General features: G+C 35.1%; 1 protein-coding gene across 23 annotated transcripts in view; it reads right to left on the reverse strand.

The window, feature by feature from the left end:
- Positions 1-12,944, reverse strand: part of DLG2 (discs large MAGUK scaffold protein 2) — a 964,547-nt gene that overhangs the window by 577,755 nt on the left and 373,848 nt on the right. For 14 of the 23 annotated variants that reach the window (XM_032442247.1, XM_032442245.1, XM_032442250.1 and 11 more), the window contains one exon: positions 6,619-6,699. The exons of the other annotated variants lie outside the window; for them this stretch is intronic. In XM_032442247.1, coding sequence (XP_032298138.1) covers positions 6,619-6,699 — 81 coding nt within the window. The remainder of the gene's footprint in view (positions 1-6,618; positions 6,700-12,944) is intronic. 23 annotated transcript variants of the gene reach the window in all.

The raw sequence follows: 12,944 nt of genomic DNA on the forward strand, positions 1-12,944 counted from the left end.
TTACAGGGGTACATGCACTTGGTGTTAAATCATCGAGAAACTGTGCATTCCTCTACTGTGTCAAAAAAAGGAAAATGTGATGTTTCCTTGAAACATAACTGTGCTGAAATGATTACATTTTATCATGATTACTTTTGCTCTGGGAAATATTTTTTCAAATAAGATATAAAAAAAATTCCATTTGTAGCAATAAAGCTACTATAAACAGTTTATAAAAACAATCAAAAAGCCTTGGGCTATTTACTGAAAGACCATATATTATAAATAAAATTAAAGAGTCAGTTTTTACTGCTCATATTTCACATCATTCTTTCTTCTTTTCTGAATTGCTGAAGATCTGCAAGTATGAAGCAGTGAGACAAATAATTTTCATCCATTAGGTGGAGATTGAACAAATTAAAAAAATAAATTGAGAAGTTACTGAGGCAACCAGAATCAATATAATTTAAAGGCACAAAGGAGTACACTTTAAGTTCTAACACATGGATTTTTCAGAAGGATTTTCCAATTGAGTAGTTACTTACCTTAAACTACATGTCAAATAATGACTAATTTCTGAACTTAAGTTAAAAGAATTACATCATTCCCAGTGGTGATACCTCAGATTTCTAACTTTCATAAACAACATTTTGAAGTATTTAATCAGGATGCTGTCTCCAGGGGCTATAAAAATACTAACATATGTTTCTTAAAGAAAATTACCTGATTGGTTTTTAAAAGTTCCAAAAAACAGAGAATTCAGATAGGCTCCAAGCTCCTGAAGTTTTCAGAAGCTGAGTTTCTGAACTTCTTACTACTGTGCAGTGATGGCTTTATACAATATTGGAAAGACTGTCTATTAAATTGTAAAGTTATTACGATTGCTGTGGAAGTTATTATTATTATTTATAATGTTATTTATTCATTTATTCTTTAACCCAGGAAACTCTGGGTCTGTTTTTCAGTGTTGAGAACTATTTTTAGCTGTCATGATGGAGCACATTCAACCTAAGCTAACATCATACCTCAGTAATCAAGAAATCCCAGATGTTTCAAGTAATCACATAATGATGGAAGTGTGCTTTATCTTTATTCAAAGTAAACTGATATTAAAAAAAATAAATAAAAATCTAGCATGCTAAGTCTATCATGAGGTGAAAAACATCAAGGAAGGATAGAATATTTGGGTATTATTAGCTGAGCACATAACTTTCCATAGGAAAGAATGGGAATGCAGGAGGTTTATTTGAATTTTGGTGACGCCGAAGTTTCACTGGCTATGGATGAGAAATAAATTTTCTCTTCCTTTAAAGGTTTAATTTTTACATCAATGTAAGCCATCTTTCATCCAAGCTGCCAAAATGTATCTAACTTTTTCCATGAGGCAGTTCGTTTAGGGGTCACAGCACTCATGAATGAACATGGTTTCCTTTGGGAGGAAATACAGAGTTTATTCAATGGTGTAGTGAGGTTAGAATTTATTTCAGAAAACAGGGTTAGTCAATGGTCATAACCACACATCGGTTCCACAAGAGGACATAGGAATTTGAGCTGACAGTAATATTCAGCAATTCTGGCTTTGTTTCTCAAAAAACACAGGAAGCACCATATCAACAATATATCCAACACAGGTACCTCTTGTGTCAGACACAATTTACAAAGTTTTATACAGAACTGATTATGAGACTGCAGATATTGTCTCAGAAAACAGTTCTATCTGAGCTACCAGCCTCAAAGGCAAATCTTTACCTAACGTGATTTAAAGTACCTGATCTAAAACCCCCTAATTTTTAGAGTTTATATAATGGAAATGACAATTGACCCAGCACCATAGAATACAATTATAATTAACAGGAATTTTTCTGAAAAATTACTGTATTGCCTTGGGGGAAAATGTAGGTCACAGCATCAATTAAAAGCAGAACAACCTCTTCATTGCCAAGAAACATTTAACTCCAAATAATTTGGTTGCTTTTTTTTTTTTTTTTAGGAAAACTATTAACTGCAAATTCAGCTTTCTTTAACATTGGCAAGATATTAAACTAATATTAAGCTTCCACAGGAAATTATGTGAGAATTACTCAATCAAGGATTAAAAGTAGCAGTTACCTTTGCTTCTGACTGCATAGAAGATATAAGATTACTTCCAACTCAAGGGTTCAATTTCGGTAACTGAATGATTTGATGAACAATCTTGCATGTTAGAAAGTGGAATATGGAAATAAATCATTTCAGATGAAATATGAGTCTCTGAAGGGAGGGGCTGCCACTGAGAATTTATTTAAAATGCTTTTCTAGCAGTACTTGAAATATTAGTGATAACTGTTAATAGAAGCCACTGCAGAATTTAAAGAATTCTAGTTTGAAAGGGTTGCCAACAAACTTCCCTAACTTCCACTAACTTCCTGTTCCAGAACAATTTTCAATAGTACTTAAGCCAGAAGAAAGCTCTAACAAAATCTTTGCCCATCTTTTTTAGTGCTTGTTCATCTAGATATTTAGAATACTTCATCTAGAAAGTTATGTAATTTGAAGTTTAATCATTTGTTTCAAAGGGAGCAAATGTTTCTGGTCATGTTGTGAGGTTGAACGATCAGCTTCATGGTGGTGAGCCAGACTGCCTGAATAAGATCTGACAAAGTCCTTCAGAGAAAACACAAAGAAGCAGCAACTGACACAATGAGAGGAAGGGCTAATAAACTGATAAAACATACCTCCAGATTCTCTACTGCTCATGCGTATTCATGAATAATAATAAGGCACTGCAGGCAAAATTAGATGTAATACCCATGTAATGTTTTCAGAACAAAAGTTCTCCACCAAGAAATGAGTTTACAAATCTGCAGTAACATAGGAAATTTCTGAAAAACTAATTGAGGACTTATCTAAAAATTTATGGTAATACATATGACCCTGAATATACAAAGGGACTTAATCTATATATCAGAAAATTCCACTTGCATACAGTCAGCTTTTGAGATGAAAACTATACTTCCAGGCAAGATTATGGAGCAGATTGCTTTGAGGGAGATCACGTGGCATGTGTGGGACAGCCGGGGGATCAGGCCTAGCCAGCATGCATTCATGAAGGGCAGGTCCTGCGTGACCAACCTGCTCTCCTTCTATGATCTAGTGACCCATCAGGTGTATGAGTGAAAGGCTGTTGATGTGGTCTACCTAGACTTCAGCAAAGCCTTTGACTGTCTCCCACAGAAAGGAAAATGAAATGGGAAGACTTCCAAGAAAAGAGAAATAAAGTGAACCTAAGTAACTCCTAAGATATTTTTACATTTTTATTCCTCTGAGACATTAATAACAGAAGTATGGACTACAAGTATCATTTCTTTCATTGTATTTCATTATTTATTTATTTATTCGGGTAAGAGGTCAACAGAAATAATTTCTACTGAAATTTCATTGCATAGCTATACGTAGCATTCAATTGATTCAAATTTGCATTGAGCCGCAGATGTCATATTGAGTTAAATGAAAAATTAGAAAAGCATTGCTAACCTCCATTCATCCACAGGAAGGAAGGTAAATTAAAGTAAATGCTCTCATTAGACCTTGTAATACAATTCCACATATCTTCATTTGAGCTAGTAGCTGGGGAAGAAAATGATAGACTGCCTTAGTCAGATGAGTTGAATCTCATTCAGCCCTATCATCTAATCCCACATTCCTGCACTGGAGAAAAATTTGCTGAGTTTGCTGAACCAGCAAACAGGTGCCTAAAAGATTCAAAGCTCAAAACAGAGAGTATAGCCATACCACTGAGTTTAGCCTGATGTACCACAGCTCATAACTCTGACAAAAGTATCTTAAATAAGAGTGCGTATCTATTTCAGAAACATAATGAGATAGAAATTTACAACTTCCTGGCATAATTTGTCCTGCATTCTCACTGTTGAAAGGCCTGTCCATCACTTGTTTGGCTTCACTCTAATATGTAATCTTCTGTTCTTTGCTGAGTCTAAGAATCCCCTTATTCCCAGTCTCCCTGCAGAAATACACTGTCATTACGAGAGAGAGAGAGTTAAGTCTCTCTCTCTGGGGGGCTTTTTCTCTATTCTAGTCTCTATTCTCTCTCTGTAAATATATATTCAGTAATTTTTAAAGGCATGGATTCTTGGACTTGGCACAATATTTATATTATCTTACTGTTGTTTCATATACAGCTATAATCTTATTCTTCTCTTAATCGTCTAACATTAAAAAAGCATCCCATTCTTTTCTCTGAAACCACCTCAGAGTCATCTCTTTCCAGGCTAGTGGTCCCTCACTGTGTGAGTGACATTTCTTCCCTCTGGCTGCATAATCCTTCACTTCCAGGTAGCAATCACTTCTTGTTTGAATAGATTCTGCTGACCAGGCCAGACTGTAACTGGACTGCTTTATCTGTCTGTTCCCTCCTCTTCTCCTGTTTTTTAAATCTTTTCATGATCTACAAATCTTGTCATCCATGAATTTGTGCTGCCTTCCAAATCATTTGAGTTAACACTGAAACATGTTGTCTAGAGCCAATTCTAAATGATGGAGGAGTATCGCTCAGTATTTCCACAAAAGGACCATTTATCATCTGTGGCATTTTCCAATGTCAGCTAATCAGTCCTTAATGAGTATTACTTTGATAAAGAATACAGTTATTTATTAAAATAAGATAAAATCAAATGCCTTACTAAAACCTTTTTAACATTTAGGGACATTCATCAAACAAATTCACAGTCTGAAATGAATAACTAGTATGTTTGCTTTGTTTTAAACCTATGCTGAATATCATCAACTTATTCTAACCATAAATTTATTACTATGTTTCCTTTCTTAGCTAAACATTCCTTAATCATGCCAATCTTTTTGCCAGGGATGGCATCTAGCTAACCTGCCCTGCAGTATTTACTTTTTATTTATTTATTTATTTATAAATAAAAATAAATAGCATGATACTCACACTCCAGCATTTCAAAAATATCATCTAAAATATCTCTTTAGCTTGATTTTTTTTATGGCTCTTCGGTGAAAGTTATCAAGTAATGAGCTTTCTGATTTACTTATTTTATCACCAGCAGATGTTGTTTAACATGCTTTTAAAGATTCAGCGCTGTTTGCATGGTAGGGACACTGGATCTCCTACTACCATATGGGCTTGTTAAGGAGCAAACAGCACTTGCCTCCTACTGTGTGCCACTCAGTATTGAAGAGGTATCAGCTTTTTGTTCATCTTTGTGTGATTAAATGACACGATTAATTAAAGAGTGACTGACTATCTTCATTTTTCTTCTTTGAAGACGTTAAAAAAAGCAGTAAGATTTAGTTATGTGCACCCAAAATAAACCAAGCAATAAATTTCATTAGACTGTTTTAAAAATCATAGTAGGCAGAAACAGAATGTTAAGACACAGACAGTAAAAGTTCTTATTCATTATATTTAACACAGAATTCAACCTTAAGTGCCCCATTTTTTATTTTTTTTTTCCCTATTATTCGTGAAAATTACCTAAACATCATTAGCCATTATAAACTGATATCCACCTGGCAGACTGCTCTGCAGGGGTCACTCAGAACGATCATCTGTCTATTTATCCCTTTGTCTTGCTAACTCTGAAATCAAAAGATAGCAATTTGGACATCAACAACATATCACTGCAGACTACATTTACCAGAAATACCCCATTAGTGCGCATTATCCTGAAATCTTAACCTGTCTCCTTTTCCTCCTGAGATTCCAAAGGACCCATCTGGCAAGAAACCAAAATATCAAGTTTCTCTCATGTCTATTACGATAATAGCAGGAGGTCATGCACTGAAAGCTGAGAACACAAATGCAGCATAAACCAAATCGAATATTTTGATAACAGAAATGTGTGTCGGTTTGTATCCTCATGCAATAGTCATTGGTTTCTTTTTTTTTTTTTTTTTTTTTCCCTTGTTTGTATGAATTAGAGGTATTCATTGTAATCACTTCAATGATAACTCCTTTACTGAAAAAACTCTTTGATAAAAACAAATATCTTCGTCAGTGCTGTTATCTGTCAGGTTTCTCAAGTCCATGACAGCAGCAACATTCAACATAAATACACTTAATTTTCCTTTTCTATATCCCAGGTTGGTCATAAACTGATTGTATCACTGCTAGGCCAACAGAGAATAAATATGTTTCAGAAAGATAAAACTGAAATTTTCCTCACCATATGAGATATATAACATCTAGGCATTTATACCTGTTATTTGACTATAAGGAATGTGTAGGCAATGGAGAAAAAGTTTAGACAATGGAGAGAGACAATCATTTTTAGGACACAATCTACCTCAGTCTACAGGAGATAAACAAAACCAGTATGAACTGCAATCAGGAAAAGTCATTTACTATCACGACAATAGTGTTGACTTGATCAGATGTCAAAAGCCAGGTGAAGCCAAATCTTTTTTCTTAAAAGAAAAAAAAAAAAAAATCCAGTTTAATTGCTGTGTAGCTGAGGCAAAAATTTTATGCCTCAGAATCTTGTCAATTATTGAGGTGTTCAATAAAACAATTTAAGAAGGAAAAAAAAAAAAAAAAAAGAAAAGGCAAAAATATGAAGCAGTCCAGAGACTATTTCCTTTCCTCACTTTCATCCCCACAGCTCAGTTCACTACTCTCACCTGTGCATTAGTCCATTCCATTTCAGGGAAAGGTCCCAGCTGAAGGCCTCTACCTGTGGGATTCTCTTCCTCTTGGCCTTTCTGGAAGTACATAGAGACATCTACTCAGGACATGTTCCAAACTCAGATTTTTCATTATGTTTGCATATGGTGCTTAGTTGTGTACTTTTGCTTCCCAGTTTGTTTTTCAGGGATGAGGAGAATTTGTTGCTATTAATGCTCTGGAAATTATTCTGGCATACCATCTACTCCTTTCAAGCTGTAAGTTTGTATTAATACACACTAAACTGCCCAGAGGGTTTTTAACATAAATGAAAAAGCATAAAGTTTGATAATATTCATTGTGTTATTGATTATAAATACCTGTGGCATAGTTATTTTTCCTTCACGGAAGAACAAACAAGGGAGAAATACTTTACGAGAATTACACTGCACTACTTTATTTCAGTATATTTCCAGTATGGAACATCTACCAATCACAAGTAATTATTAGTAAATCAAGCAAAAATGCTATGAGGGGATGAATAAATACTCTCCTTACAGTCCACCTCTTCCTACCTAAAATTAGAATGAATCCTGTTTCTCTTAAATTTTAAAACCGGTTCTATATTATCAGTATGAATTTCTGATGTTTAAGAGTAGGAGACGATACATTTACTTTTAACCAACATTGGGCTTGCTTATTTATTTATCTGTCTATTTATTTATTTATTTATTCATTTACTGTGAAGTGGAATATCTGCAGTGCAGTGAACTCACACCCCTAATTTGGCATGAGCCAACACCATTGTTCTTATCAAACAACGGTATGAGAAATCCTGGTAAGTAACAGGGAGAGCTGTGCTGTGAGAATCACAGGGTTTGTAAATAATCAAACTACTTTGTCAGGAGTTCAGCGTATATTAGCTACTTTTTTTTTTTTTTTTTTTTTTCCCATAGAATATTTAATTCCTAGGGTACTGGAATGCATTTTTACAAAGTTCTTATTCTTTACAGTGTTAATGTAAAGCTTAAGTTCATGTTGTAATATATTACTTTAAGGATTATTTACATATAAAATAAATTATTAAAATTTTATTTATTAAATAAAAATTAAAAATTATTTATTAAAAATAAATGCAAAATGACAAAATGCACATTTTTTTCATTCTCTCCTGTAATATTAAGACATTTTACTTGCAAGTACTGTTTAAACAAGACATTCAGGGAAGTCTTGAGACACTGTCAGTATAGAGGATGGCTACCAATTAAAAAAAAAAAAAAGAAAAGAATGGGTGTACAATATCTTATTGTTAAGTATAATCTGAGGAAAATAGACTTCTTGCTCCAATATCAAGCATTATTAGTGTCATAAAACAGTATAATTATTAAGAGCTGAGGTTTGTAGTGATGCTGTCAAATTTCAGGTAGTAGGATGTGAGCTAAGAGCAGTCCTTTCAGGCATGGGAAACTCCACTCTCAGAATGGTTCAAAGCTAAAAGGCACTGGATCATCTTTGAAGATGCATTCGTACCATGCTTTGGTCAGGATGGATTTAAGTCTGAATATTCAATCAAATTCACTTGGACAGGGTGTTTTGACATGATGAAATCTGGAGTAACTTTTCTTACCACATAATGTAATGTACAGTTTCATAAATGCAGAAGAAATGCTCATGGAGTGCTATGAACTGCTCTGAGGAAGGAAATATCAAATGCAAGAATACTAAGAAAGGAACATTTACATAGAGATCATTCGCTTAAGAGGAGTCAAGAACGAGGTTCTGCTGCAAAACAGCTTTCCTTCAAAACAATGTCTTGCATAAAAAACATAAGTTATAACTATTGAGCTGTAAGAGAGGACAGCAGAACTGTATCATTTGGGGGACAGCATATTTTAAGATAGGCACTGGATAAAAGTGGGGGAAACCTACATAAGAAGAAAAACAATAATGTGATATTTAGAATTCACAGCCTAGAAAAGACCAAAGACAGGATATTACATGGGGATAGTGATCAGCTGCCTCCACTGAGGCCAGAATCTCAAGATACCACCCTAAATTGGCTTCTGTGAAAAAACCGTCTACTATGATGCTGAAAAAATGAAACAAAGCCTTTCTAGCCCTTCAGACTATGATTCCTTAGCTATCATCAAACTGAACTTCAGGTTTCTTGGTAATTTCAGCAAGTTTATTTGGGAACCAGTGGAATAATAGCCAGTCAAAAGGAAAAGGCATATTTCTCATTACTGTGTGCTAATTAAATATATATGATGTTTATATATATATATATATATATATATATGTTTTCAAGTTCATATTGTACAAATTGCACTGAGAACAACTATGGTGTAGAAATGTGATCCTCTTTGTAAAATACACTCTTGAATAAAAGGAAGTGAAGGAGCATTTATATACAGCAACATTTATAGGCTTCATAGTGCATATTACAAATCCGACAACTCTAAAGGTGAGCAGGAGTTTCACAAATAATACTTTTCTGTTGTCATTAGATGTATGAAGTTATCACTTTGTCTCCAGGTGCTACTTCATAAGGATTTCTTCAGAGGGCTGGAGCACCTCTTCTCGGAAGAAAGGCTAGATAATTCACCGTAAAGTCAAAGTTCTAAACAAGACCTAAGGAAAAATTGGATTAAATGTCCAAGTATTCCATTTTTTAGAAGGGCTTATAACTATCTACGTTTAGAGGACTGCCTGGAAAATTATGTTAATCTGTGGATTAAGGAAGAATTCATTTCTTGCCATGGAAAAGTAATTGCACATATGCAGTACTGGGATGTCCCTTGGTCCTACAAAAGCACCTTCATGCAACATCAGACAGTATCACCAAATCAGCCACTCAAGAAATACTGAGAAATAATTCCTCTCAGCAAATATGTATATATATATATATCTTAAGAAAGTGAAGATCATAAGAAAGTCCGAAGGAACAAGGAAGCTCCTTCTAATCTTACACAGAGGGCACTGGAGTACTGCTATGCCAAAAAGAAGTGATGAAACGGGAATGCAGGAAGAGGTACATAGAGAAAATTGTGTTACTGTGTCTAACTAAAGCAATGAAAAATTTTTGCACTCACAGTATCTTCAACACGCTGATTGAACCGACACTGTTTAGTCCAAATGTTCCTTATGCCAACAGTGTGACTGTTAGATGAATTCTACAGAAGTTATGCAGGTGCAATTACAAGTCACACTAAAATCATCATTAGCATAGGGTGATAGACTTCTGTGGCAAATAACTGTGTTTAAGGGATAATGAAGGGAAATTTCAAGTAAATCTTAAAAATACACAGGATTCTACAACTTCCTTTTAAAATTTGAGTCTTACCAACTAATAGCAAAATAATAAAAGCTTGATAACACATTGGTGATGAGTCCAAAAATACTTTTAAAGCAGGCAGGCTTGTGAATGAAATGAAAATTCAAGACCAGCAGATGGGTTTAACTGCTGTTAAATGTGGAGTGGTTTCCAAGAACATTATGTATGTAATAATAAATAGCCAGAGACATAAAGTTTTCCCAGTAGATTAAATCCTAAGAATATGAGCTAAGAAAGGGCTTTAAGCTTTGGCTCACTGCAACATCCTTACTTTTTCCCCTTGTCTACAGCAGCAGAAAATGCTTGTTATTGACAACGGGTGTCAGCAATGGGTGCAATTAAAACAGCGCTGAGCACAGTTTTACAAGCAGGCAGGTTTAACATGGCCTTTCTGAAACAAGAATAGTTCTTGGCTGTGCTTGCAGGTTAATCACATTCAGCACCAGCATAGTCATTGTCAGCAATGGATAATTACACTAGTGTACACAATGCCTCAATTTCTGCATATGTTTTACATAATAGCCATGTTACGAATTGCCTTCATTTCTCATTCTTTATCTGTATGTGGGAATGGGGACAGCGTGCTACATGTAGGATTCCTGCAGTTTGGATCTAACTGTCTCCATGCCTTATGCCCTGATGGTTGGAAGTAAAAGTGAAGTTCCAAAGCCCCATGAAAAGAGGCAGCTGCTTTTCTGTCTGTGTTTAAAACACTTCTGGCTTTATCTCCTAAGCCACTAGAAAATGGCTTTGTAAAGTGGCTGCTATGACTAAGTTAAAGCTGCATTTTTTACCGCATATCATTATACTTGACTGACACAAATATTTGTGACATGCAATAAAATTGGAACTTATAAAGCCATATGGCTTTGCACAGAAGCACTGACAAGGAAGGCTGCAAAAGAATGAGTGAAGTTGAGAGAAAGAAGAAATCTGCAATGGGATGGAAGCCCAGGAAAAAAAAATAAATGTTTTTTATCTTCAGTAGAGCTAATTGCTTTTGTAGAAACAAACACTTTGTGAGAAACCATAGAGAAGAGTGGCGATGGGTCCAAGGAATACTGGAGCTCGGTGCAGACCTGTTCTATTCCAGATGAGCTGGAGGGAATGGGAATAGAAGTGAAAGAAGAAAAAGATGAGGAACCAGGTGAAAGACCTGTAACAGGCATGACCTGGGATGTCACATCTTTATGTGGAGAACAGAGAATAAACTTATTCTGTTGCTAGCCTATTACTTCTTGAGGCTACTCTAGAAAATCATGTCTGTAAGCTCTCATGCTGTAAGCATCTCTTTTTCCACTTATTTTTCTCTGTATAAACAAATTTTGAAATAACTATCACAAAAACACCACTTTTCAATCCTGTTATTGAACTCCCATTCATGAAATAGATAAAATTAATGCAGGTGACTGATGCTTGTGTGGTATTCAGTGACCAGTTGGTGTTCAGAGGTCTTCAAAGAGACATTCCCCATCACTTGACTGCACTTACTGCAAGGCAAAAAGAGCTTACTCTTACTTGGGAAACTCAGCCATTAAACTGGCATTCCTCCAGTCATGCCTTTCACTCCCACCCCAAAAATTAAATAGTGCAGCTATATGAACTCATGTACTTTTGGTCAATCCAATAAGTAACCTTACTAAGTGAGTATAACTAGTTTGGAAATCTCTAGAGCATTTGCTTCAGTCCAAAAGTTCTCACCTTTAATATCCTTACTGCTCATATCACACTTCATGTTTTGGTTTATCCCCATTAAGTTCCTTGTGGTTTTGGTTAGCTCAACTTGCTAGCTATATAACATTTCAGCTATTCCCTGTACAGGCTATAATACTGAAAAAAGGAAGCTGAGCAACATGTTCAAGCTGAACCGTCACTGCACTCAGTGCTAACTGTTACTGGAAGTCTGACTCTGTTTTGGATCAGTCCAGATGGTCTCTTCCAGGCCAAAAGCTACTCTAGAAGGGACTAGACTGTGGACATGAGCCAGAGAGTGAAAACTGACTTTCTGGACAGCAGTGTAGACCCAGTCACTCTCCGCTATCAGAGGTATACAGTATCATTATCTGAGGTAAGGGTAAAAGTACCCAAGACTTCTACCAGTGTCATTTACTTTGCTATATCTTTTTTTCTACCATTTATTAGTCTACTATGACTTTAAGAGCAATTTAGAAATGCAAGTTTTATTTATTTATTTATTTGTTTATTTTCTGATTCCTGTTCATCAAAGTTATCAGTGATGACAACCTCACTTCAGTGGAAATATTTGAAAGTTCTGAACACACATCACAGACTGATCAATTTCTCAGTAGAGTGTTTGGTTGTTGTTTTTTATTATTATTATTATTATTTAACATACTTTTCATCAGCCATTTAGATCCAATATTTAGTGAACACGACTTAAGCTCAGGCTCGTTAAACAGTATCCAGTTCTCAGCTTATTAGTCATCCAATTTTACTACGTACAACAAAAATGGATTTGGTGTGTATGAGGTCCTCTCTTACAGGAGCACATCATAATAAAGTAAGACTAATAGACAAGCACAAATACATAGCTTTTTATTTACCCCACCTTTCTCCCCCCTCCCCTTTTTATTTACTTCCTGAACAACATATATGAGTCTCTTTTGCATAAGGTAGGCTGTATTTCTGGCATTTCCTGCAAGGTTTTAGATTAGCAGTACTGCTCTCCAACTGAAGCTAGTACAAATTATTTTTCATCTTATCTAACAAGTTGTTCACTCTAACTAACCTTCATTTCATTATAATTTTTTCTTTCACATTTTGGAGATCAACATTCCAATTCCCTTCAGCTCCTAAGATTTCTTACCCAACTTGGTAACAAGGGTTAAGTACATGCCACTGCCAACTGCAGTCATTTTCCAAAACCTTGAATCTGCTCTGACAACCTTTATTTATGTCTCATCTGAGATCAGACTGGATACTACAACACGTTTATTTGGAACAAAACTCAGACTCAGGACAATTTTTTCTACAAAGATATTGTCAACT

Source organism: Coturnix japonica, chromosome 1 (genome assembly GCF_001577835.2).
Source record: "Coturnix japonica isolate 7356 chromosome 1, Coturnix japonica 2.1, whole genome shotgun sequence".
Lineage (NCBI taxonomy): Eukaryota > Metazoa > Chordata > Aves > Galliformes > Phasianidae > Coturnix > Coturnix japonica.